This window comes from Ictidomys tridecemlineatus, chromosome 11 (assembly GCF_052094955.1).
Source record: "Ictidomys tridecemlineatus isolate mIctTri1 chromosome 11, mIctTri1.hap1, whole genome shotgun sequence".
Lineage (NCBI taxonomy): Eukaryota > Metazoa > Chordata > Mammalia > Rodentia > Sciuridae > Ictidomys > Ictidomys tridecemlineatus.
The window spans coordinates 91206729-91230360 of NC_135487.1; the positions used below are offsets into that span (position 1 = coordinate 91206729).

Consider the following 23632-nt stretch of genomic DNA (forward strand, 5'->3'; position numbering starts at 1 on the left):
AAAAATGAGCATGGGGAAAACAGATGGGAGATGTGGCTGGAAAGATGAGTGGGATAGAAACCATGCAGAGCCTTCTCTGGTCCTGGTAAAAATTTTGATATTAGACTAAATACAATCAACAGCCAAAAAGGGGTTTAAAGTGGGGCATAAGAGGATCAGATTACCCAGGTGCTTAGTGAAGGATGAACTGGATAGGAGGGGCAGGAAATGAAGAAGCCAAGTGGAGATACAGCAGGTTTAAACCCTGATGAGTGGCAGTGGAGTGTACAGGCAAGTGTTGGATTTAATCTGCGGAAATTGGTGAGAGACTGATTACATGTGGAGGGAGAGGGCTGTGTCGAGGGCAGTTCTTGGAACTCCAGCTATTGATACTTGAGTAAATTGGGTTGGAGGAAGAGACGATTTGAGTAGAAATATTGAGAGTTCAGTCTTGAAATTGAATCCATTATATGTTAACTGAACATTATGTTTGGAAATAAAAAAAAAAATTAGACCTAATTGCAATAGCTCCCTCATTTTTACATGCCCAGAGCTTCCAGTGGTGTTTAGCAACAAGGAAGTACTCAATAAATATTTGAAGAATGAACAAAATTTCCTGTGGTAGTTCTCTCTCTGGTATTCAGAATATTTGAGCAATGTCTTTAGATTAAAACACATTATGTTTGATAAAACATACTTTTATATTTGACATGTGGAAAAAAGCTTGCTTACTGTTTTTATCATACAAACTACAGAAAGTAAATTCCAAGAAAAGTGTCCTTCCCCGGTAAAGCCTGGTTTTGAAAGAAATGCTTGGAAACACTGTTTTATTTAATCTCTGATTATTTAAATTTTCCTTTTTTCATTCTGTGGCATGTGTGCTCTTTTATTCTTAAGTGACTTCAAGTTCCTTCAGAAAGTAGATGGAATAAATTACAAAGCAACACTGTGCCTCAGATTAAGTGTGATTTGTGGAGCTTAATGGCTAGATTCTTGCTGTGCCCCATCATTCCCTGGCAGCTCCTTTTCAGGAGCTCTTCTTAGGCAACAGAGAGTTCAAGGGCTGTCCCTCAGATAATCTAAGATGACAATAAAACCTGGTCCCAGAGCAACTTCCCAGTTCTGGATTCTCTATCTCACTAGTCTTGGTGTTTGGCAAATAAATATGCTGTGCAAATATTCCAGAAGACATGGGGGCCCTTGGTGCTACTTCTCCTTATGCGATCCCCACAGTGCTGTGCCTTACACAGAGGACACAGACAGAAAACCACAATAATGGCAGTAGTGACGGCATATGCATCCACAAAGGGGCTGGCTTCATTCAGGGGAGCAAGTGTGTAATTGCTAAATTGCAAGAACTGGGTCAGGTTGGTCAGAAGAAATTCCAGGTAAGAATTTTCCTGCAATAAATGCTACAGAAGCTAGTTTTGAACCATCACTTTTCTATCATATAGGATGACTTATTTTCCCTCTCCGATTTTATGTTTTCTCTCTCCAATGCTTTGTTTAAAAATCCTTCTCGTCCTATTATTCCACTTCTTTATTTCATATTTTACCCAATTTGAACTTATTCCTGAGACATTGAGAAAATCTCTGATCCCTATGTCCTAGTCACAGTGAAAACCCAAACCAAACCAAAACGAAACAAAACAACCCTGACTTCATTTTCGATAACAAGATCTGAGCCACTTGCTTATTTTAGAATCCTCTGGGATAAAAACAAAACAAAACAAATCCCGTGAACTCGGATCCCAAACTCTAATGTAAACAATATGGAATTGACCTTCTTACAAATTTGCTGAAGTACTTCTGTGGATACTAGTTTCCTGAGCTGTAAAGTGGATATAAAGTTTATTAATTTAAATCTAACAGGAGAATTCATAAAAACACAATGAATATCAGGGTTCTGAGGAAAACAGATCCACAACTTCCTAACAAAATTCTGAACACTGCCATAGGTATTCACGTCCTCATTTTCCAACATCATCATGAAAACCAGCTTAACCCAACCAAAATATTTTTTCCAGCCTATTTCACAGATGACTAAACAGAATTATAAGAGATAGTTGGTGACAAAAAAAAAGCCTTTTGGAATAAATAAACACAAGAAATGCATGCCAATCAATCTCTTAAAGATTTAAATTATTCTTTAGTGTGGGGTCCCCAGAAATGCAGCTCTTGAACATCCCTTGGCTGCACAATTGTCCCAACAACCTCTTGAGCAATCAGTACTGCTACCACTTCTCACAGAAGGAAAGAAATCCTTCCTCCTGCCCTGTCCAAGTGGGTCACTGCTGCTTTTCTCTTTGTTCAGCCTTTCCTAGGAGGTTGCCAAATTCTACTGTAGTTCACTGCATATTTTAAATGCTGGAAGTGGTTGTGCCCAAAGAAGGTCAAGAACATCGCTCCTGAGCAAGAGTGGGGATGCGCTTGGGAAAGACAGAGGCTAAGATTTAGGTCACCTCTGGGGAGGTGATTTGTGTCCACCAAATCCTTAGTGTTTATTGGTATTCATGCTTTTCTATGGGCTTTCTGCTTAATGTTCTAAATGAAGAGCAGTATTTTTAAGTGCCTTCAAGGTAATTTGCAATTATTTTAAATAAAAATGATCCAATCATCCTATAAACAGAATCGCTATCTTCTGTAAACAGAGCTGGCAAACATTTCATCAGTCTTAAAAATACTCCCTCCTTTGATTAGCCACCCTCCTCCCACCGCGTTCCCTTTCCTTTTCAGAGTTCCTTAAAGCAACAGTTCAGACTACACTAGAAAGACGTGGGGACACTGGGAAGAAGTCCTCTAGAGATACAGAGGCTTGCTATTTTCCCTGTATGCTTCAGGATTTCTTAGGTTTCTTTTATTTTTCATGATTGATAAAATAAAAAGTACTAAAACTTTAGATAATGAACAAAACAGCAAGATCCGAACCACAAGAAAAACTGTAAGATTCAAGGATTACGTAGATCTTTCTATTTTTTTTTTCCTGAGCACAAGATAGGCAAGAGCTATATTAGAAAAATAGAAGTAATCACCATCAGGGTTTTCAGACATGACCTTGTCACTAGTTACCTGGACAATCAATGGAACTCTAAAATGCAAAACTGATTTTTGCTGACATTTTATTACATTGTTGAGGTCATTGGAAAACAATAGAAGATTAAGAATCCCAGGTTCCTTGGGTATACTGCAGCTGTTCTGATTGTAGGGAAACATTTATATCCATTCACACTCTGAAATGCATATACCTGCAAAGTAGGGTTCCCTAACTGTCTGCAAGGACCTATCCTCCCTTCTTCCATGGCACCAGAACCTCAGTCCCTGGACAGGTACAATCCTATCTGGAATAAAGATCAAAATTCCCAGTCTCCCTTGTCAGGTGTGGCTACATGACTAAATTCTGGTTGGTATTATGTAACAGAAATATGTGGTATTTCTGCAAAGGATCCTTAAACGTGGGAGATTACCTTCTGCTTCCTCGAATGTAGATTTTATAGCTGGAGCTCCAGCACCTATCTTAGACTTCAAGGGAACTACCCCTGAGGACAGAAGCCAAATGCTGATGGCAGAACAAGATATAAGCCTGAGTCCCTGATGGCACTCCCTGCCCCCCAGAAGAGGCACTCTCCTTTATCTACCCCAGACTCTTACATGAAACAGACACAGCATTTCTAATACCAAGTCTCTTGTATAAGGGATTAGCTGTTTGATTTAGGGCCACTGAAAAAAGTTGTCACTGATATGTCTATCATACTGTACAAGTAATCTGGCTGCTCTGGGATGAGGAATTTAGCTTCCTCCTCTGCAGAAATTCTTTCGCTCAACTAAAGATTACATAGCCAAAAAGAACCCATCAGAAAATACTAGCCTAGCATCTTCCCACAAGAGTAAAGGTTGCAATCAGCTCTGCCTCTGAGCATTTCCACTAACCCCAGCATCCTATCACTCCAGTCCAAACTGCTCAACTCCAGGTGTCTCCCTGAAAAAGCATGCCAGGTATAGGACATAGTGCACTGTTAATCAGACTGGCAGAGGTCATCAAGTTCAGCACTTGTGCTCCAAACCAAATGTGTCCCTGGAGTCTAGGCACTACATGGATGCACAAAACTGCCAACCTCTTCTGTTTAACTATTATAACCAATAACAATATAAGAACTATATTAGTATATTGAAAGATGCTCTCTATTTTTATAAGTACCCAGAAGTGTACCAGGATCCTAAATATAAAAAATATTAATAACAATAATAACAATGAATATCAGAACCATATGACTGCTACTGTACTATTTGGCTAGCACTCTGCTGGGAAATATTATTTGGAGTTCAAATAAATATTATTACTCCTATTTTGTAGATGAGAAGATTGAGGCTCTCAGAGGCTCAAAAACTTAGCTAATACCCTATAGTCAAATCACGGCAGTGACTATGGCAGAACAGAACTGTTTATACATTTAAAATATTTTAGCTATATAATCTCATCTCTTAAACTATGAGGCAAAGTAATCCAAAGACAATCTTTATTTTCCTTTCTTCAGAACTACAATAAGCCATTATAATCCTACCTTTATGTTTTTTTAAATATTTTTTTTAGTTGTAGTTGGACACAATATCTTTATTTATTTTTTTTATATGGTGCTGAGGATCGAACCCAGGGCCTTGCACATGCTAGGTGAGTGCTCTACCGCTGAGCCACAACCCAAGCCCTCCTACCTCTATGTTTTTAAAAAATATTTTAAAGTTGTTGATGGACCTTTATTTTATTTATTTGTATGTGGTGCCGAGAATCAAACCCATTGCCTCATGCATGCCAGGCAAGTGTGCTACCACTGAGCCACAACCCCAGTTCCCCTCCTACCTCTTTTTTATGCTGTCATGACCCCTTCTTAAAAACCAGAAACAAAAAAAACCTGATAGCATTTGTCAACAGATGGTAAATAATGCTAGAACACAAATGAAACGAATCACAAGTGTTCCCCCTTAATACCACCCTTCACTAACAGTTTCACTTCAGGGTGACCAATATGTTTCTAGAATAAGGGTCACTAGACAACTTTTAATTTGTACACAACCAAACTGAAAAGAAACACCTACAGTGACATGTTCTTGGGTAATTACAGCTCTATATGCCATTTCTTTTGACACAGGTCTGATTTATTTTCCACCTCTTTGTTGTGCTTTTGCTTTAATAAAAGAAAAGAATGCTGAAAGAAACTGAGCCCTTAAAGCATTCATTGAATCCATCTGCCATTTAGTCAGTATTCAAACAATAAGTGAGCTTAAAACAGAGGGAAAAAAATCAATCTTCCTATTTGAAATAAGATCTGTCCTCATAGGAATATCTTTGTGTGTATGTGGGGGGGGGACATTTCTATTTAATTTAAAGATATATATTTAAAAACATTAATTACATAAAAAGTTTACCATTAGAATAATTAAAATTGTATGGGGATGCTGAAAGCTAAAGAATTAAAATATTCCCATGAGAAGGAACCCAAACGGTAGGCTAGAGCGCCCTCTTTCTTCTCTTTGAAGAAATTCACGAAAGCTCCTCTCCCAGGAAGAAGTCACTGAGCCAACAGCTTAGCAATGCTCATGCTCTCAGAAGCATTATAGTATATCAATTGTTCATTATTTATAAGTGATTTTACAGGTAGAAAACACAGAACTTTCAAATATAGAAATACTCACAAAGCCATTTCAAACTGCTCCAGCCATTTTTTCTTTAAATCTTTTGTTTTGCAATAAAATTCTAACCCATTTTGTCCTTGGATGTGGATGAGGTAGAAGCCATAAGACCACTGTTAAAAATTAAGGTTATCTGGATTAATATGCATTATTTATTAAAGATGCAATATTTCCAAACTCACTAAAACATTACCATAACCATTCAAGTACCCCCTCATAACGTAACCAGTACATAAACTGTGAACAATTAGACTTCTCATTACTGTCAACTTCCTATCCATAATACAAATGTTTTACTGTCTTGCTCTTGTGGCATGTGAGATAATCAGAGCAGTGGTAGTACTGTCCAACCACATCTCACAGAGTCCTGTACCTCATCAATCTCTAGGAACAAAACAGCTGGATCACAAGCCACATTGTACACTAACACACAGTCAGGCCTCTGCTGTGCAGTTTCCTCATCCCCAGATCCAACCAACCAAATATGGAAAATATTTTTTTAAATTCCATCTCTATTGAACATATATAAAATTTTTCCTTTTCATTATCCCTACACATTACAGCACAATGATTATTTACATAGGAATTACAATGTAGCATGTATTATAAGTACTTTGAGGTAAAGTACATAGGAAGATATGTGTAGATTAAATGCAAATCCTGTGTCATTTTATATGAGGAACTTGAACAAATTTTGATATTCATAACGGAGGGGAGGGATTCTTGAATATCAAGGGATGACTGTATTAGCATACTTTTCCTGCTCTTGTGGCTTGTGAAAGGGGTGAACTTATAATCATCAAAGTTATAAGTAAATTATAGTTACTAATGTCCAAGACATCACCTTTTTATTTTCTTTATCAGTTGTAGGATTGTTGGCTATCTTGTACTGTTGAAGATCTATTATTTCTTTCATTTCATAGTTATCACCTTTTCTTTTACATACAATCACTGCCAAATCAAATAAGAAGATGTGCCTGTGAAAGAGAAAGAGAGATTGACTGATGGATGTTTAATGGTTTAGAAGCACATGTATAAACTTTTTCCTGGTAAAATGTAAGTATACCAATCAACCATTTTTCCTTTGGATTAGACAGCGAGGTGTTTCACATTGAAAAAAAGGAGAGATGTGACTTAATAAAAATGGCGTGTACCCAGACACTATCCTTTACCACATGAATGCCCTACATGCATCTCAGTTCCTTCATTTTAAAAAAAATGAGCAAAATGATAATAAGAGAAATATACATATTGCAGAGTTGTTGAAAGGACCCATTGAGATTAGCCATAAAGCTTATTCATGGGCAATTGCTTTTTTTGATTATTTAAAAGCTAAAAATTTTAAAAACTATTAATGAAAAGTGTATCAGTGAACTTCTGCTAAGGTACTAGTAATCAGTCAGAATGCCCTGAGAAGAGTTCACCCCTCTCACAAGCAGGGCTCAATTCAAGTCCTCAGAACCCCTGCTGAGTGAACATTAGTATCATCATTTCACTGGGGAGCAAACAGACTTAGAGTTGCTAGATAATTTGCACCAGGAAGGTGCACAGCAAGATTCATACCCAGCTCTAATGTCAGAACCCAGGCTTTTACCCTTTATGTTGTTCTTCATGATTTAATGAACTTACTGAAGCACAAATAGATGGTGTATGAGCAAAACATAAAATAAAGAAGTTATGGTTAAATTTCCATGTCAAAATTTCTCTTATTTCTTATTAAAAATAATGTAATGGGGAGGGGGGAAACATTATAATCCTATCACCCAATATCAGTATTTGTGTTTTTGTAAACTCTTGGTGATTAACATGTATATATGTTAACACAGTGATGATGACAATGATACTTTTACAAAGCTCTAATGCTGTGATTACTTTTAAAGTCTGTGGTTTAAAGGATGTGAGGTTCCTGAGAACTACCTGTAGAGCCCAGGTATCAAGGTGAAAGCAAGAGCTGATGCTGCCCCCTGCTGGCTGGCTTCATATTCTCCAAAGAGCCCAGAAAATAACCACAAAAGCATCAATGGGACACTCACATATACAATTAAGGACTCCGTGCCTTAAATAAATGACAAATTTCCCTCAAGAAAAACATCACTTCAGGGTACTCTATCTTCCCTTAAGGCCATTTTCTGTTATTTTGAGTCATTTTTGAATGAATACCCTAAAGACCAATTATGTTTTTCTGGTAGTTACTTATGTTACTTCATCTTTATTCATCTCTATTATCATTTCTAGGCACTGACCTTTCATATTTTTAATTTTTTTTCTTAATAACTCAGATACATAACAGATTCCAGGACAAAAAGTATAATACCTATATCAAAAAAAAATTTAGGAACCATGGGTTGATCTGTCCCTTTTTCTTCTATTCTTCTTCTCCTTCATCCTCGAAAATTTGTTTTAAGGTTTTCTCCATCTTCTGATACTAATTACTGACTTTGAGAATAAGCATTGCTCTTCTCACCTTTCTTGCTTTGTATGCTTGTCCAGAGTGGTTATTCGAATTTCACCATCTCCCTGAGGTCTTCCAAAGAGCAAAACTGGCTGGTTCTAGAATATCAAATGTATATGTCTGAATTCTTCATAATCACACGAAAAAAGAAACAAACATTAGCAAAGACATTTCCCCAAGAAAAATATCTTATTATGTTACAAATGTTATCAATTTACATATTTTAGCATACTTAAAAAGCTCAAGACTACATGACACACTATTAAAAACAGTCTGTCCTTTATAATGGGGGAATATGTTAATTAATTTTACTTAAAAAGGAACAATCTTAAAGTAATCTTAAAAGTTAGATATCAAAAGAGAAATGACTATAAGAATATAAATCACAAGAAAATTCTAGCAACTAATGCTTGCTAAGTATCTACTGTGTGCCAACCACTATAACAATCATAGGGCAGCATGATCTAGACTCTGCCCTCATGGACCATACTCCCCAGTGGGGCCACAATATTCACAGATGCAAATAGGACAAACGCACCACTTCCCTGAAGGAAGAGTACAAGGAGGGGATCTAACTTGGTCAAGAGAGTCAGGACTGACTTTCTTGAGCTAAGATCTCAAAGATGAAAAGTTTTGACTTAATGATTAAAAATAATGAGCTATTTCTCCAGAGGCAGGCGATTAAATTATTCTTTTAAAAAGTAATTATGAGTACTTACTGTACTTGACAACTGAAAAAATAATTGGCTGAATACTATCACTAACACCTGGAGATTCCATTGTAATAAAGAGCATAAGTGTGTGATTAACAGTTACAAGAACAGTAGAAAATTAAATATTCCATATCAAAATCTCAATGATGTTTTTTGCAGAAATTGAAAATTCCATTCTAAAATCCATATGGAATCTTAAGTGACCCTGAAAAAGAATAAGGCTAGATATTTCACACTTCTGATTATAAAACTTTTTCCAAAGCTACAATAATCAAAACAATGTGGCACTAACAAAAAGACAGACACATGGACCAAACGAATAGTAGAGAGCTCAGAAATAAACTTTTAGTAGTAAAAATTATTTTTGACAAGGGCACCAAAAATATTCATTGGTAAAAGGACAAATGGTAGTGGGAAAACTGGATATCAATATGCACATACAAAATAATAAAGTTGAAACCATACTTTAAATGATATATAAAGATGAACTCAAAATGAATCAAAGACCCAAAGTAAGGTATAAAACTATAAAAGTCTTCAAAAATTGAGGAAAAGCTTTATAACAGTAGATTTGGCAGTGATTTTTTGGATATGATACCAAATGCAAACAACAAAAGACTGATAAATTGGATTTCATCAAAATTTAAAACTTTTTTGCATTAAGGACACTATAAACAAAATGAAAAGTCAACCCACAGAAGAAAGTATTTGCAAATTGTTTTTCAGATAAGAGATTGATGTGTGGGTATACACAAAGAACACCTACAAACTCAATGACAAAACCAAGCAATCTAATGGTGCAAGCATTTGAATGGACCCGCTTCCAAAGAAGATAGACAAATGACAAAAAAAAACATGAAAAAAAATGTTCTGCATCATTTATCATTTGGAAAATGCAAAGAGGAACTACAATAAACTATCACTGCACACTCAACGGGATGTCTATCATTTATACACATATCCTACATGTGCGTAGACGTGCGTAGAGGTGTGTGTGTGTGTGTGTGTGTGTGTGTGTGTGGTTTTTTAACCACCCCCCCAAAAACAAAAACCCAAATACAAAATTAACAAATGCTGGCAAGGGTGAGGAGAAACTCAAACACTTGTGCATTGCTAGTAGGAATGTAAAATGGTGTAGAGTCTGTGAAAAATGGAATGAAAATTAAGTACAAAATTACCATACAATAGAGAAACTCTAATTCTGGGTACGCAAACAAAAGAAGTGACAGTAGACATTGGAATAGATCCTGGCACACCCATGTACAGCAGTATTATTCATGATAGATGAAAGGTGGAAGCAACCCAAATTTTCATCAATGAGACTCATAGATAAATAAAACATGGGGTATACACATCCTATATCATCAGCCTTAAAGGAACAAAGTTTTTTTTAAGAAGAAAATTTTGACACATGCTACAATATGGATGGACCCTAAACATTATGCTGAGTAAAATAAGCCAACATCAAAGGACAAATATTATACAAGTCCATTTATCTGAGGTACCCAAAGCAGTCAAACTTAGAGAGACAGAAATTAGAGTACTGGTTGTGGGGACTGGGGGGAGGGCGAACTGGGAGTTTGGGGTTAATGAGTATAGTGCTTCAATTTTGCAAGATGAAGAGAGTTCTGGAGATGGATGGTGGTGATGGTTGCCCAACATGATAAATGTATTTAATGCCAAAGAAGTGTGCACTTAAATGGTTAAGATAGTAATTTAATATTATGTTTTATTATATTTTATATGCAGCTATCCAGACAAAATGCTGCAGAGTTCCAAAGAGAACCAAATAATGGGAGAAGAGGGAAAGGGATTTTTTTTTTTTTTTTTTAGATTGGACTTTCAAGGAATTTGATGGGGAGAGCCATGGTAGGCTCTGAGAAGATTATGATCAAAGGCAGAACCATGCAAATGCAGGGCAAACTGGAGATTCTATGGTTAAACACAGCACAAGACCTATAATGGGAAATGTGTGAGCAATTATCTGAGTTCAGGAAAATAAGTTTAAGTCCAGATCAACTGAGGGCTTTAAATGTCTGCTAAGGAATGTTGACTGAACATTGAAAGCAACAGAAAATCTTTACAAGTTTGGCAAAGAGGGAGAACTGAGAAATCCACATTTTGCAACAGTAACTATGTAAAGGCTCCTGGGATTGGGTAGGAAGTAAATGGTGTCCCCAAATAGGTAGATTTAAGATGTTTTGGAGAAGGAAGCAATAAAATTACTCTTCTAAAACAAGTATCTTATATCTATTCTCTATTTGCACTGCCCTCCAGGTTAATCCAGGCCTCCCTTCTCTCTCTCTCTCTCTCTCTCTCTCTCTCTCCCTCCCTCCCTCCCTCCCTCTCTCCCTCCCTCCGCCCCCCCCCCTCTCTCTCTCTGAAACCACTTTTAAGAGCTTGCTGACAGGGCTACCAGTACCAAGGGTCCTCTTGAAATGTAAATCACTACCAGACAGAAACCTAGCACCAGCTTTCCCTGGCTGTCACTGTGAAATCTCAACTCATCCTTGGCCTAGAGCTGTGCTGTGCTGTTTCCAGCCCCCCTGGTCACCCCACAGAGGGCCACTCTTAATTTACTTTGGATTTCCAACCACCCTTACCCTTTATCACTTGCCCACCTCTGAGTATCTGAGTTGCTAAGGTTTCTGCCTAGGTAGATCTCCCCCCAGATCCTCCTCCTGTGGCTGCTCATCATCTTTTAGGTCCCAGTTCAAGTGGTGATGACTCCAAAGAATTAAGCAAAAACTCCCCTTAGTTCCCTCTGCTACAGCACCCAGCTCAAAACACCATCCTCAATGGGACATTTTTAAACCCTCTCTGACTGCTTCCTCAATCAGGATACCCCTTGTTCATGGTGATAGTCATGCCCTGAGCAAGGTAGAGTCTGGCACACAATGGTCACCCAGAAAATATATGTAAAATGAGCAAGTGAGCTGCTCTCAGCTGTGACTATGCATGGGCATAAAGAGCAAAGGAAACAGTGGATTTCAGTGCTTGGAATTCAGACTGCTGGAACAGAAAGTCCTTGGATAAGGAGGAGTAAAACAGGAGTAGCAGGTGCCTCCAGATATCTATGAACTGCCAAACAGAGGAAGGGGGTGGGGGGTGCAGGGAGCAGGACTCCAACAGCAGAAACTTCAAGGTAAACTATCTTTTAGTCTTCAACTGCAGCTCTTAAAAGTCCCCAAACTGGGGGGGGTGAGGGGAAGCTGGATAGAAGGATAATTACATACCAAATTTTCTATAGATAGCTGAAACTGTTTAATTTCACGAAGGGTCTCATTATCTCTTTTCACTTCATTCACATATTGTGCCAAGTCCTAAAGAATGAAGACAAGAAGGCACACTAAGATTAGAGGAGAGATGCAAACCACTTTGAAAGAAAACACATCATTAATTCCATTAGGGGTAAATGTAACCACCATTACTCTGCAATGACAATAAAATGAAGACCCAATCAATCAAAGCTGCATCTCAAAGGCAATTGTGAAATGTCAGGACAGCTGGAAGACTGAAGAGTTGTCATTTACCACACCCCAGAGAAGAGTCAGGATGCTGCTGCCTTAAAAAACCCAAACAAACAAAATATGCTGCTATGCAGAGCAACCCAAAAGAAACTAGGTCAGAAGAATGTCAATTCCGAGCACAGTAATGCCTGACCTTGATAGAATTATATGTTTACTCAGGTTAGAACAAGGGCAACAGTGAAGGATTTGCAGGGAGGGAAAAAAAAAAGTAACTAAAAGTTATACAGTGAACCTAAGGGAGACTATTTTCTGCAACCAGTTAATGTCTTGTTAGTTCCTGAGAGCATTCAGTCAAGCAGGCTGGCTCAATTTTAAAGAGTTAATAAAGAAGAAATAAAGGAGAGCTGAGGAACTAAACAGAACAACAACAACAACAACAACAAAATGAAACAAAGTGAACAAAAAACACTAGCCATGTTTCTCCATGTGCCTTCACCTATTTTAAAATGGCTTTTCTTATATTTGAGGAAACATTAGCTAATCTCCCCATACTGTAACCAGCTATTTTTATTACATGTGCTCCAGATTTTCCTGTTTTGTGAGCTCTTTCTCTTTTTTCTCTCCCCTCTTAAATTCATCTGCAACAGTAGGAACCAACTCAAAAAGCAGTTCCTAACTTTGTTCTCAACAGAAATCTGACTTTTCTTACGATGTAGGCATATACGGCTTCTTCAAAAATAGGAAACTTGGTAGAATCTTTTTTGTAATAATAATTGTGATATTTCCTGATAGTGGAACTAAAAGGAATGAAACATCAAAGCTGACACTGAAACTAGTACAGAGACACAGATGAGTAGCTATACCTAGTTCTGAGCAGTTCTGTCACATTCTCATTTTGTTTTTAAGAACAAAATTTACTTGTTTTAAATGAGGGGCAGATATTATTTCCTTCAAAGATATTGATTCAGCATAACGTGGAAACTGGGATTTTACATAGTTCCGATACGTTCAAAAAATCTGCTTTTATCTACCTGTATTTCTTAAATTTCAGACTTAATTGAAAACAAAAGCCCAAACTTGAAATTCACTTGTAAAGTTCACCGGCATCCAAAAGAGTAAACCTGGTTGATCCTGTCATCTGAGGAAAATGAGCCACAATGGTGTTCCAGAAGCCCACAGTTGACCTGATGTTTACACAAGCCAACAGTTTTCTATTAGCAACCATAAAAGAACAAGGAACAAAAACCATTATATCAAGGCACTCTGGCAGTTATAAAAGTTAGCAAACTTCAAAAGTTATTTTAATACATCTCTTGATGTTATACGTTCTTGTCCTACATCAAATCCATGCAAGTCTCTCTATTTTGGTAGATAAATAAATGCATATTATAATGTATTAGCACATCATATATACATGTTAGTCATCTGAATACTATTGTTTAAAAATTATAAACAAGTGACAGATACATTTGCTTTACCTTCATAGCATCAAGAGCCAGTTTCAGATTCGCTTTCTCAATGGGATCAGTGGTATGTTTGACAAGTTCCTATTTGGAAGAAATGATTTAATACATCAAATCAAAACTAACACATAGGAAAATTTAAAAAAAATAAATCATTATTATCATTATTCTCTCCATAATGTGATACATTTTATGTAATGAGGCTTTATTTTCCCAAAATTTTCCAACTGCAAAAAGACCGGGAAGACATCAAAAGAGCAGGAAACATGCTTGGTCTTCTTTTCAAAGACCAAGCTGAATTCTATACCCCACCACCAGATGCTGCTTCCCCAACATTATGCAAGAGTTCCTAATGGCTAACTTCATTGACACTTTTTTACTCACTATCATACATGGATTCTCTCTAGCTGCTGGTTTTGAGGACCACATCTCCCTTCATTTCACAGACATCAGCATGTTCTGCTTATTGTTACTGCTGATATTATTTTCATAAATCCTCCATTTCTGCCAATTCCCCAGTCCTCAGTTACTTCTTTTGTTAACTGTATCTTAGAAAGTTATTGCTCCCTGTATCTTTACCCAAGGTCCCTCTCATTCTTATTTTATACTATTATGGTTTGGATGTGAGGGGTCTCCTAAAAGTTCACACATAGATAAAGCAAGAGTGTTCAGAGAGGAAATGTCTGGGTTATGAGAGCCTTAACCCAATCACTGAATTCATCACCTGATGGGATTGAGTGGTAACTGAAGGCAGGTGGGGTGTGGCTGGAGGAGGTAGAGCACTGGGGGTGTGGCTTGGGGGCATATATTTGTATCTGGCAAGTGAAGTCTCTCTCTCTCTCTGTGTTTCCTGATCATCATATAAGTTGCTTCCCTCTCCCACACTCTTCTTCCATGATGTTCAGCCTCTCCTGGAACCCCTAGGGAATGAAGTTGGCTATCTATGGATTTAGACTTCTAAAATAGTAAGTCCCCAAATAAACTTTCCTCCTCTACAGTTGTTCTGGTTCAGTGTTTTAGCCACAGCTTTGAAAAAGCTGACTATAACATACACAGTCTATAATTCTATCACAATCACAGTCAGACTGTCAACATCTCCTATTGAGGTTCACTCTCAAATACATACTCTCAACCCAGAACTCAAGCCTGAGTCCCAGACTCACATCCATCTAAACAGTTCTAACTGAACAGATTACAGGGACCTCAAATTCAACATGCCCCACATGGAACCCACCCTTACCCAGAACCCTATTCTTGTTCCTGCATTTGTTATTATTGAATAATGGCATCTTCATCTATTTAATCACATAGGCCAAACCTAGAATGTGTCCCAGACTCCTTCTGTGCCTCTGTCCATGTCTTACTGATGTTAGCTTTGACCCTGCCCTGGAAACCATCCTCCCTGCCACTCCCCTGCCCTTTCTCAAATGGGTAAGTAGAATGGGGCTCTGACCTATCTTCTGATTTGTAGTCTTTCCACAGGACCATCAATTCCCTCCATTGGCCTCAGAGTTAGGACTCCAGGAGATCACACTTCCACCCTATTTAGCCTTCTATGATGCCCCACAAGTGCTTTGATTGTCACTCAGACCTCCCAGTCAGACTCCATGGTCTCCATCCTGCACACCTTCTTCAACTTCTCTCCCTTCACTTCCAAACAACCCATATTCTATTCATACTCAATTAACTGTAATTCTCAAAATATGTTTTGATACTTAATCCCCAAAGAATTATTATTTTCTCTCTTTCAAAAGCTCTTCCTCTCTGATCCACCTGTCCAACTCTTGCTCTTCCTTCAAAGCCCAACTCAACAATCACTCCTCTGGGAAGCTGGTCTCTACCGAGCTCCTTGGCCTTCTCAGGCATAATAATCTGTAAGTCTATCATACCGTGTTCCTGGGCACATCACATTTCATGCTTTCCTTCTAAAGGGTGAGCTTATCAGTGCATAGGACCTGTCATGTCGTTAAGTGCCTGATGCTGTGTCTGGCACAGGGAACCACACAAAAATCTTTTATGAATTCAATGCCAGTAGTGCTTCAGCTTCTATAGAGAGAATCTGCTCAGTATAAAAATGTGTCAAAATTCTATCCCTTTATTTCCATTTTTATTCTATTAAATAAAAATCTCTATATATATTACATAAAACAAAACCTATCATAATTATTTTTGGGGGGATACAAAGGATTGAACCCAAGGGCAGTCAAGCAGGTAACCACATCCCAACCCCTTTTATACATTTACTTAGAAACAGGGTTTCTAAGCATCTTATGGCCTTGCTAAGTTGCTGAGGCTGGCTTTGAACTCATGATCCTCCTGTTTCAGTCTCCTGAGCCACTGGGATTACAGTCACGTGCCACCATGCCCGGTCAAACTTTTCATAATTTAAAAGTTGATCATGGAACTAAATATACACTTAAAAATTTAAATACAAAGCAAACCATTAGAAACTAAGGAGAAAAGTTCACTGGATTTCAAAAAAGTATAATTTCATAGTTCTATAAGTCTGTGTAAAACCATATAAGGACCAAAATAGATAATGCTTTAAAATTGAACCTTCTAAATTCTTCAATCAATATTTGACTACACCAAAGTTACAAAATAAATTATCTTATTCTAGACAAGTTTTTAGTTCCATGATGCTTTGGAAACTGATTGCCTGAGTCTTCCTTATTATTTTTTCATAAAATCCAATTTGATTAAGTTGCTTTGAGTTTAGGTCTCATAAATGTTTTAATGCATTTTTAAGGAATAATCAAGGTTTGAATTTTTCTGATTTCTCAGTAGAACAAAAATAGAGATGACTAATAATTTTGTGGCTACAGTTCAAGAAATTTAATATACAAGATGTACAAAGCACAGCAGACTCAAAATTATATTTCACATACAGGTAGTAGATCTTTTTAAAATGACATTTCACAAGCATCAGCAGAGTTGACAGACTAATACAGGACGACATTTCTTTGGAGCAGAACTAATGAGTCTCCTGGTATAGCTATCAAATTAAATTTATAAGACTCTCCACCCTCATTAGAAGACTAACCGTGGAAACCATAAGCTTTGTGGGTTATAACAAGAATCACTTCAAAATAAATGTAGTCTTCTTACAATTTAGTACAGTAGAAAACAATACAGAATGTGACACAAACCTTTTACACTTGATACAATGCAAAGGGTCTAATATGATTAATCTCCCCAAATTCAGAAGCAGTGAAACACTAATAAATGATTACTGCTAACTACAGAAGACTTGGCAGGGGGCATATCTTTGTTTTTGTTTTGCCTCATTTTTTTTTTAGCCTGTCCTGTTTGATGGACACAGACTATAACTTTGTGGCAAATACCAAATCATCTTTACTGAAAGGAGGAAAAAATGCCCAACTAAAAATGCCCAGCTAAATGCCCAGTAGAATGTATCAAACATAACTTTTCTATGTTCATACATGAATGTACAACCAGTGTAACTCCACATCATGTACAGCCACAAGAATGGGAAGATATACTCCATGTATGCATATGTCAAAATACACTCTACCATCATGTATATATAAAAAGAATAAATAATTTTTTAAAATGTCCAAATATGGGCTGGGGATAGAGCTCAGTTGGTAGAGTGCTTGCCTCAAATGCACAAGGCCCTGGGTTCAAACCCCAGCACCACCAAAAAAAAAAAAAATTGTCCAGTTATTCTGAACATTTCCCATTTAGCCATACAATAATTTAAAACTTTAAGGAAAGAGAGCCAAAACACAGCTGATGCTTTTTAAATATCTTTTGAACAAATAAATGAGCAATAAGCAGTTTTCAGTTACATACCTGGAGAAGAAGGTGATACTTTAAAACACGTTGCATAGGAACCACAAGCAAATCTCGAAGAGTAAATTTCCCATTATTTGCTCTTTTGGAACATTCCTAAGGAAACGTTTTTTCAAATTGCTGTTAGTTTTCTCAAGGGAAGTCTTAAACATTAAAAGTTGCAGAGTCTATAAGAAGGACCATTATACTCTAAATATTTTGCTTTTTTTAAATAATCATCCTCTCTAAATAATACAAGGTAGATTTTAAAAACAAACAGAACTTATAGTATTTTGAATCAAATATGACTCAAAGAGAACTATTTTATTAATGCATATTATTTTTTCTAGTGCAAAATCATATATCTCCAGGATCTTCTTCAGTCTACCCTCATAGCTCTACTTCTGCCAGTCTCCCCCAGTGGGAGACATCAAGAACAAGTCACTCATCATCCTCTTTAAGAACTATGCTTCTAGGTCTTTAGGAATAGTCCCAATCAAAATTGTGTTTTCCCTTTCCCTTCCTCCACCTTTCTCTATGAACGCCTGTGGGTCACTTAATTTTATATATATATATATATATATATATATATATATATATATATATGATTATAGATAATCTCCATAATTATATAAATTTATAAATATATAGTTATATAAATTATATTTATATTTACATGTGTCTTCCCCAACATATCCTTTAAACCTTTCATATGTCCTTTACATCTATCAGAATCCAGTATTTGCTTAATAAACATTTATTGAACTGAATGAAAGAGAATATTTGAGAATACATTGGAAGATGTATTACCAGGAGCCTGAAAATTTGTGAATCTATAAGCCTATTAACTCAATGTTTTTAAAAGCCTCAGATTTTATCTTCTTAATCTCACATTAGTATTTCTTTGAAGTTTATTTAAAAATAGCATTTACTCCCTTATTCCCTTTTGACAGTAATTCTGATGCGAAGAAAAATGCTTTGAATTTGAGATGGCAAAGCATGAATTCAGGCCAAGGCTTGGTAACTTTTGGTTGAGTGGCCTTGGACAAGTTACTTTTCTGATTTTACCATTTATAACATACCTGTGGTGTCATTAAAAATAAAGTTACAAAAACATCATTAGTAGTGAACCACCACATAAATCCAAAATCCTCATGCGACTGCACAACCTATTTCAAAGACTTTTTCAGTACATGGAAGGATTTATGTTAAGAAATACTTGCTTGCTGACATGTTCCCCGTTTGCCCACACTTAGCTTTCTTAGAACATTGGAAGATGTATTACCAGGAGCCATAGAGCAAACACCATTAATTCCAATAACCATAGTGGCTTACTGAGTGTGTTTGACTACAAATCTTAGGCAAAATAAACTGAAACAATTTCCCAACATGTTAGCTTGTGTTTTATCAATTATTGTAATTTACTGGAAGATGTTATGATTTGGATCTACAAGTGTCCTCCCAAAAAGATCATGAGTTAGGCAATGCATTAATGTTCAGAGGTATTATGAGAGCTGTAACCTCATCATTGGATTAATCAATTGGGTTGAAATAATAATCTGAATGGACTATTGGGTAGTACCTGTAGGCAGCTAGGCAAGGCTGGAGGAGATAGGTCACTGGGGATAGGTACTTGGGACTATATCTTGTCCCTGGCTCCCATCTCTCTGCTTCCTGGCTGCCGTGAACTGAGCAATGCTCCCCCACCATGCTCTTCCAGCATGATGGTCTGCCTCACATCAAGTCTAGAGCAATGGAGTCAACCAACCATGGACTGAGATATCTAAAATTATGAGTCCAAATAGACTTTTCTTCCTCCAACTAATTATAGGCAGGCATTTTGGTTATAGTGATATGAAACTGAGTAACACAGAACAATAACAATTTCAACTCATTTCTTACTTTCTTATAGAGAGTTCTGAATCATGGGTGTCAAACAGGAGAATAAATGTTTTTACAATGGGTAGGTTTTCTCTCCCCAACTACATTTTAAGCTGCTTGGAATGGATGCTGCAACTCACAGGTCATATATTATGCCATTGCAACAGTGTTAGGAGCAGAAAGTTACACATTTAAAAGCCACAATGTTATGGATGTTAGTTTAAAACTGTTAGTTCCTTTAAATTCCACGGCATAGGGCTGGGGATGTGGCTCAAGTAGTAGCGCACTCGCCTGGCATGCGCGAGGCACTGGGTTTGATCCTCAACACCACATAAAGATAAAAGAAAAGATATTGTGTCCACCTAAAACTAAAAAAATAAATATTAAAAAAAATTCTATGGCATGGGTTCAAGAAGTAAAAATAACAATATTACTGGCATGAGCTACAACTAGGGGCTGAAGAATGGGGTATAAAATGCTTATTGATACTGAAAGTAAATAAAGTGTAGACATTTTTATTGAAAGCAAATAAAGGATAGAAATAGTATCTACTCACTTACATAGCCTAAAGTCAATTTTAATTGGAAGGAAAATAAAAAGGAATCAGGTTCAGGCCTCATAGGGAAAGCTAAAGAGACTCCATCACCTTTTACCCCAAGTTATTTTGGTTCCAAAGTAGAGAAGAAAAATACCAAAAAAAAAAAAAAAATCAATAAGAACAAAAATAACCACAAAGCAGAAGACAGGAAGAAGTCAGCAACACTAAGAACAAGGCAGCTTTTCGTCTGTCATGCTGGGGCCTGCAGAAGGCAACTCCAACAGAGGACTTGTTGAAGTGGTACAGCATCTGATTAAACACTTCCAAATCAGGCCAATGGTCACATGAAAGGCAGTGGGGCCCAGAAAGGACAATTGACACCACCTGCCCCTGAGCATTTCACACTCTGTCTGAAGCCCACTTCTTCCCTAAGACTGATAGAGACTGCACCTAGAGACCCAGAGTGTGGTCAGTGGGCAGGACTTTGACACTGATTCTGAAAGAAGAAGAGCAGGCAATCCGACAAGACTGAGAAGATAAAGGAAGTTTGATTGACAACCCGCTGACTCCTATCTTGAACCACAATTTTGTATCTTTATTTAAAATTTAAAAAAACTAATAGCTGCTCTGCTAGAAACTACTTATATCAGTTGTAAAGTTTTGTTTTATTATGATATTTTAATTCGTATCAAGCTGGCTTATCACTAAACTTTGAGTCTCTATTTTCTAAAGAGGAGCAAGAATCTTTCACATTAACAGTCTTGCAAGAATACTGTTGAGCAGTGATTAACCTATCTCCAGCCATAAAGGTCAACACCATCAAGGGACACTAAGAGGCAAAGAAAAAAAGATCTATGATATTGATTCAGGACAGTTACTTGGTGACCTGCTAATGGGTAAACTTCCTAAGCAATAGTTTCCTTTGTGAGAGTTGAGAATTATGAAATTTTGCTGGATCTACCAAAATAGGGTTCTTATTTGAAAATCGTCTGCCTTTTTCCCATTTGTCATTGGACCTCACTGACAAACTCAACTCAAAAGAGGAAAGGGGATGTTGAAGAAGCAAAAAAGCCACACGTGGACATATAACAGTTGACCTCATTTCCTTACCTGAAATTTAAGAAGATCAAACACAAGGATGATATATATTTAAGATGATAATTTATGTAACAATTGTTTTTCAAAAGCTCTTTTAAAGTATAAACTCTTCTGGTGGAAAAATACATACATGATGTACAAAAACCATGACTTAACATAAATCAGCTTCCACTCTTTCTTTTGTAACCATGTGCTCTACTTCCCCCAATCAACTGGCCACATCTCAAACTTTCCTCACTCTTCCCATCAAGACACATAACTCCTCCAGAATGCCCTTACGGAATTTCAACTACCAAAATCAACCCCACTCTTCAAGAAGCTAGCTCACACGCTGCCTCTGCAGATAAACTTTCCACAATCTGTGGTCCCTGAAGTAATCTCATCTTACTCTTAGAACCCGCCAAAGCAGAACTTATCACAGTCCTCTCAGCCTTATCATATTTATGTTTGTCTTCTGTCTTATAAACAATATCTATGCCCTTCTTAAACTCTGCTTTTAAATCCACATACATTATCTTATTCATCCTGTACCTCTTACTACCTAGGTGAGGCTGGCAAATTACTCATCATCTCTCCAAACCTCAACTTTCTTATTAGGAAAATGAGAAACTTAATTGTACACATCTCACAAAGTCAGGGAGACCTAAGAAGATTATATAAAACACAGAAACATAAAAGTTAGATTTTGCCCATTATTATTACTACCACATTGTTATTTTATAAAGCGATCTGTTAAATATTTTATGAAATTATATTTAGAATACATGGAATAATGTAGTGTTGCATTGGTCAGGAAGAGGAATACATTGCTTTTAAGTTGATTTTAGTTTATGTCATGAAAAAAAAGAAAAAATAGACACCTCTAATTTCAGTCTGACATCTTCTTTTGTTTTAGAAATATAATCTAAATTAGAGATGGCTGACTCCACTCCACTGCAGTACTGCCCATAAATAACCAATCTGAAAAGGAAAAAGAGAGAGGAAGAAATCTGTTAGACAAAAGCAAAAAATCAGGTGGAGGGGGGGAAAGTGTATAACTTTTCATCTCTTTAAAATCACAGCTGAGGATAATCAAAGCAACAGTAGAATCCTTTTTAACACATAACACAAATACAAAGAATGCAGGTCACTCATATTTACAGTAATAAAAAGACTCATTTTTAATTCCAAATTTGAATAAGATTAATTTCCATGTACATTTTTATATCAGGTACATTTTATGATCTGGCTTAATGACAATGTCATTTGAGTAGATGTGTATATTTATACCTCAAAATATTAAAAATTTATTGTTAAGCTATTAGAAATAAACTTGGAATGTATACTCACTCTCAAAACCATTTTATTTTTTCCATTATAAGCTCACTGCAATCACTATGACGCCACTCATTAATAAACCTCCCACTCCTTACTACTTTTTAATTAAGGAACATACATCATATAAAAAGTGGAAATGAGAGGCCTGAACTATGAGATAACTCATAACTGTTCAGAGTCTGAGTCTGTCCAGGAAGGCCATCTCTCTAATACAGATATTTTGTAAAGAAACTGTTTGATTTATTGTCTCTTTTAACCCTCTGCCAGAAAAAAAACTACTAATAAATTGTTAGTATTTATCTAAATGTTGATGCAAAGCAATTCATTAGCCATTTCTTAGTACTAGAAACTGTATTGCTTAAATGAGAGAACATTTTAAGTAAAATTTCTTGATATTCCGATTCTTATGAATCATTCAGGAGTTTTGTTTTGTTTGTTTCAATTCAGAAAGAGAAACTGACTTTGAGGCTAATTCTCCAAAATAGAAAATCATAAAATACTTGAGTTGGAAGGGGCATTAGGTTCCTGCTATTCTGCCCCTGATGCTCATGAATTGGGAAAAAAGAGGCTCAGAGAGTTAAAATGACTTAGTACAAGATTACATCATTTAGTCGAGACAAGGCCAGAGGAAGAACCTCTGCCTTTTGATTTACCATGCAAAAGTTAACATACATAAAAAGCTCAAACTAATACCCTGAGATCAACCGTCCCATATCCTAATACTATCTAGCTAGTACTGTAACAACTATAGTTAATAGCTATTAGCCATTTTCATACTAGTTTTCACCATAATTATAAACTAATACCGACAAGGTTTTAAATTCAAGAGTTACCTTTCCTTGTAGTTAATGAAAACTTGATACAAATTCTGGTCATTTTTATTTACAATGGAATCATGAATTTCTTGCATTAAGTTCCGATGAACTTTTACAAGTTCCTTAGAAAAGAAAACAATGGGAAAGAAGAGTAGTCAGAACCAAAAATATACCCAAATATACTGGACTTGCCACTCAGGATATGCTGAATGTTCTCAATATATAAACCTGCTACCATTAAGGAAGAGAGGAAGATTTAGAAGGGAGGAAGGCAGGGTGGAGGAGGGAGAGCAGAAGGGGAAGAGGTAAAGGAAGAAGAGGGAGAAGAAAAGGGAAATGAGGAGGGAGAAAGGAAGAGAAAGAAAGAGAGACAGGCATGGGAAATAGCAATTTCAGATCTGACTAGAAATGTCTGTGTCCTGTGAAGAA

The 23632-nt window shown here is 36.7% G+C and overlaps 1 protein-coding gene across 4 annotated transcripts in view; it reads right to left on the reverse strand.

Moving 5' to 3' along the window:
* Positions 1-23632, reverse strand: part of Vav3 (vav guanine nucleotide exchange factor 3) — a 349120-nt gene that overhangs the window by 155523 nt on the left and 169965 nt on the right. For all 4 annotated transcript variants that reach the window (XM_078026845.1, XM_021735809.3, XM_005339106.5 and 1 more), the window contains exons 8-15: positions 23222-23325; positions 21932-22031; positions 17576-17671; positions 13775-13843; positions 12063-12149; positions 8126-8211; positions 6506-6638; positions 5665-5774 (exon numbers count right to left, since the gene is read on the reverse strand). In XM_078026845.1, coding sequence (XP_077882971.1) covers positions 5665-5774; positions 6506-6638; positions 8126-8211; positions 12063-12149; positions 13775-13843; positions 17576-17671; positions 21932-22031; positions 23222-23325 — 785 coding nt within the window. The remainder of the gene's footprint in view (positions 1-5664; positions 5775-6505; positions 6639-8125; positions 8212-12062; positions 12150-13774; positions 13844-17575; positions 17672-21931; positions 22032-23221; positions 23326-23632) is intronic.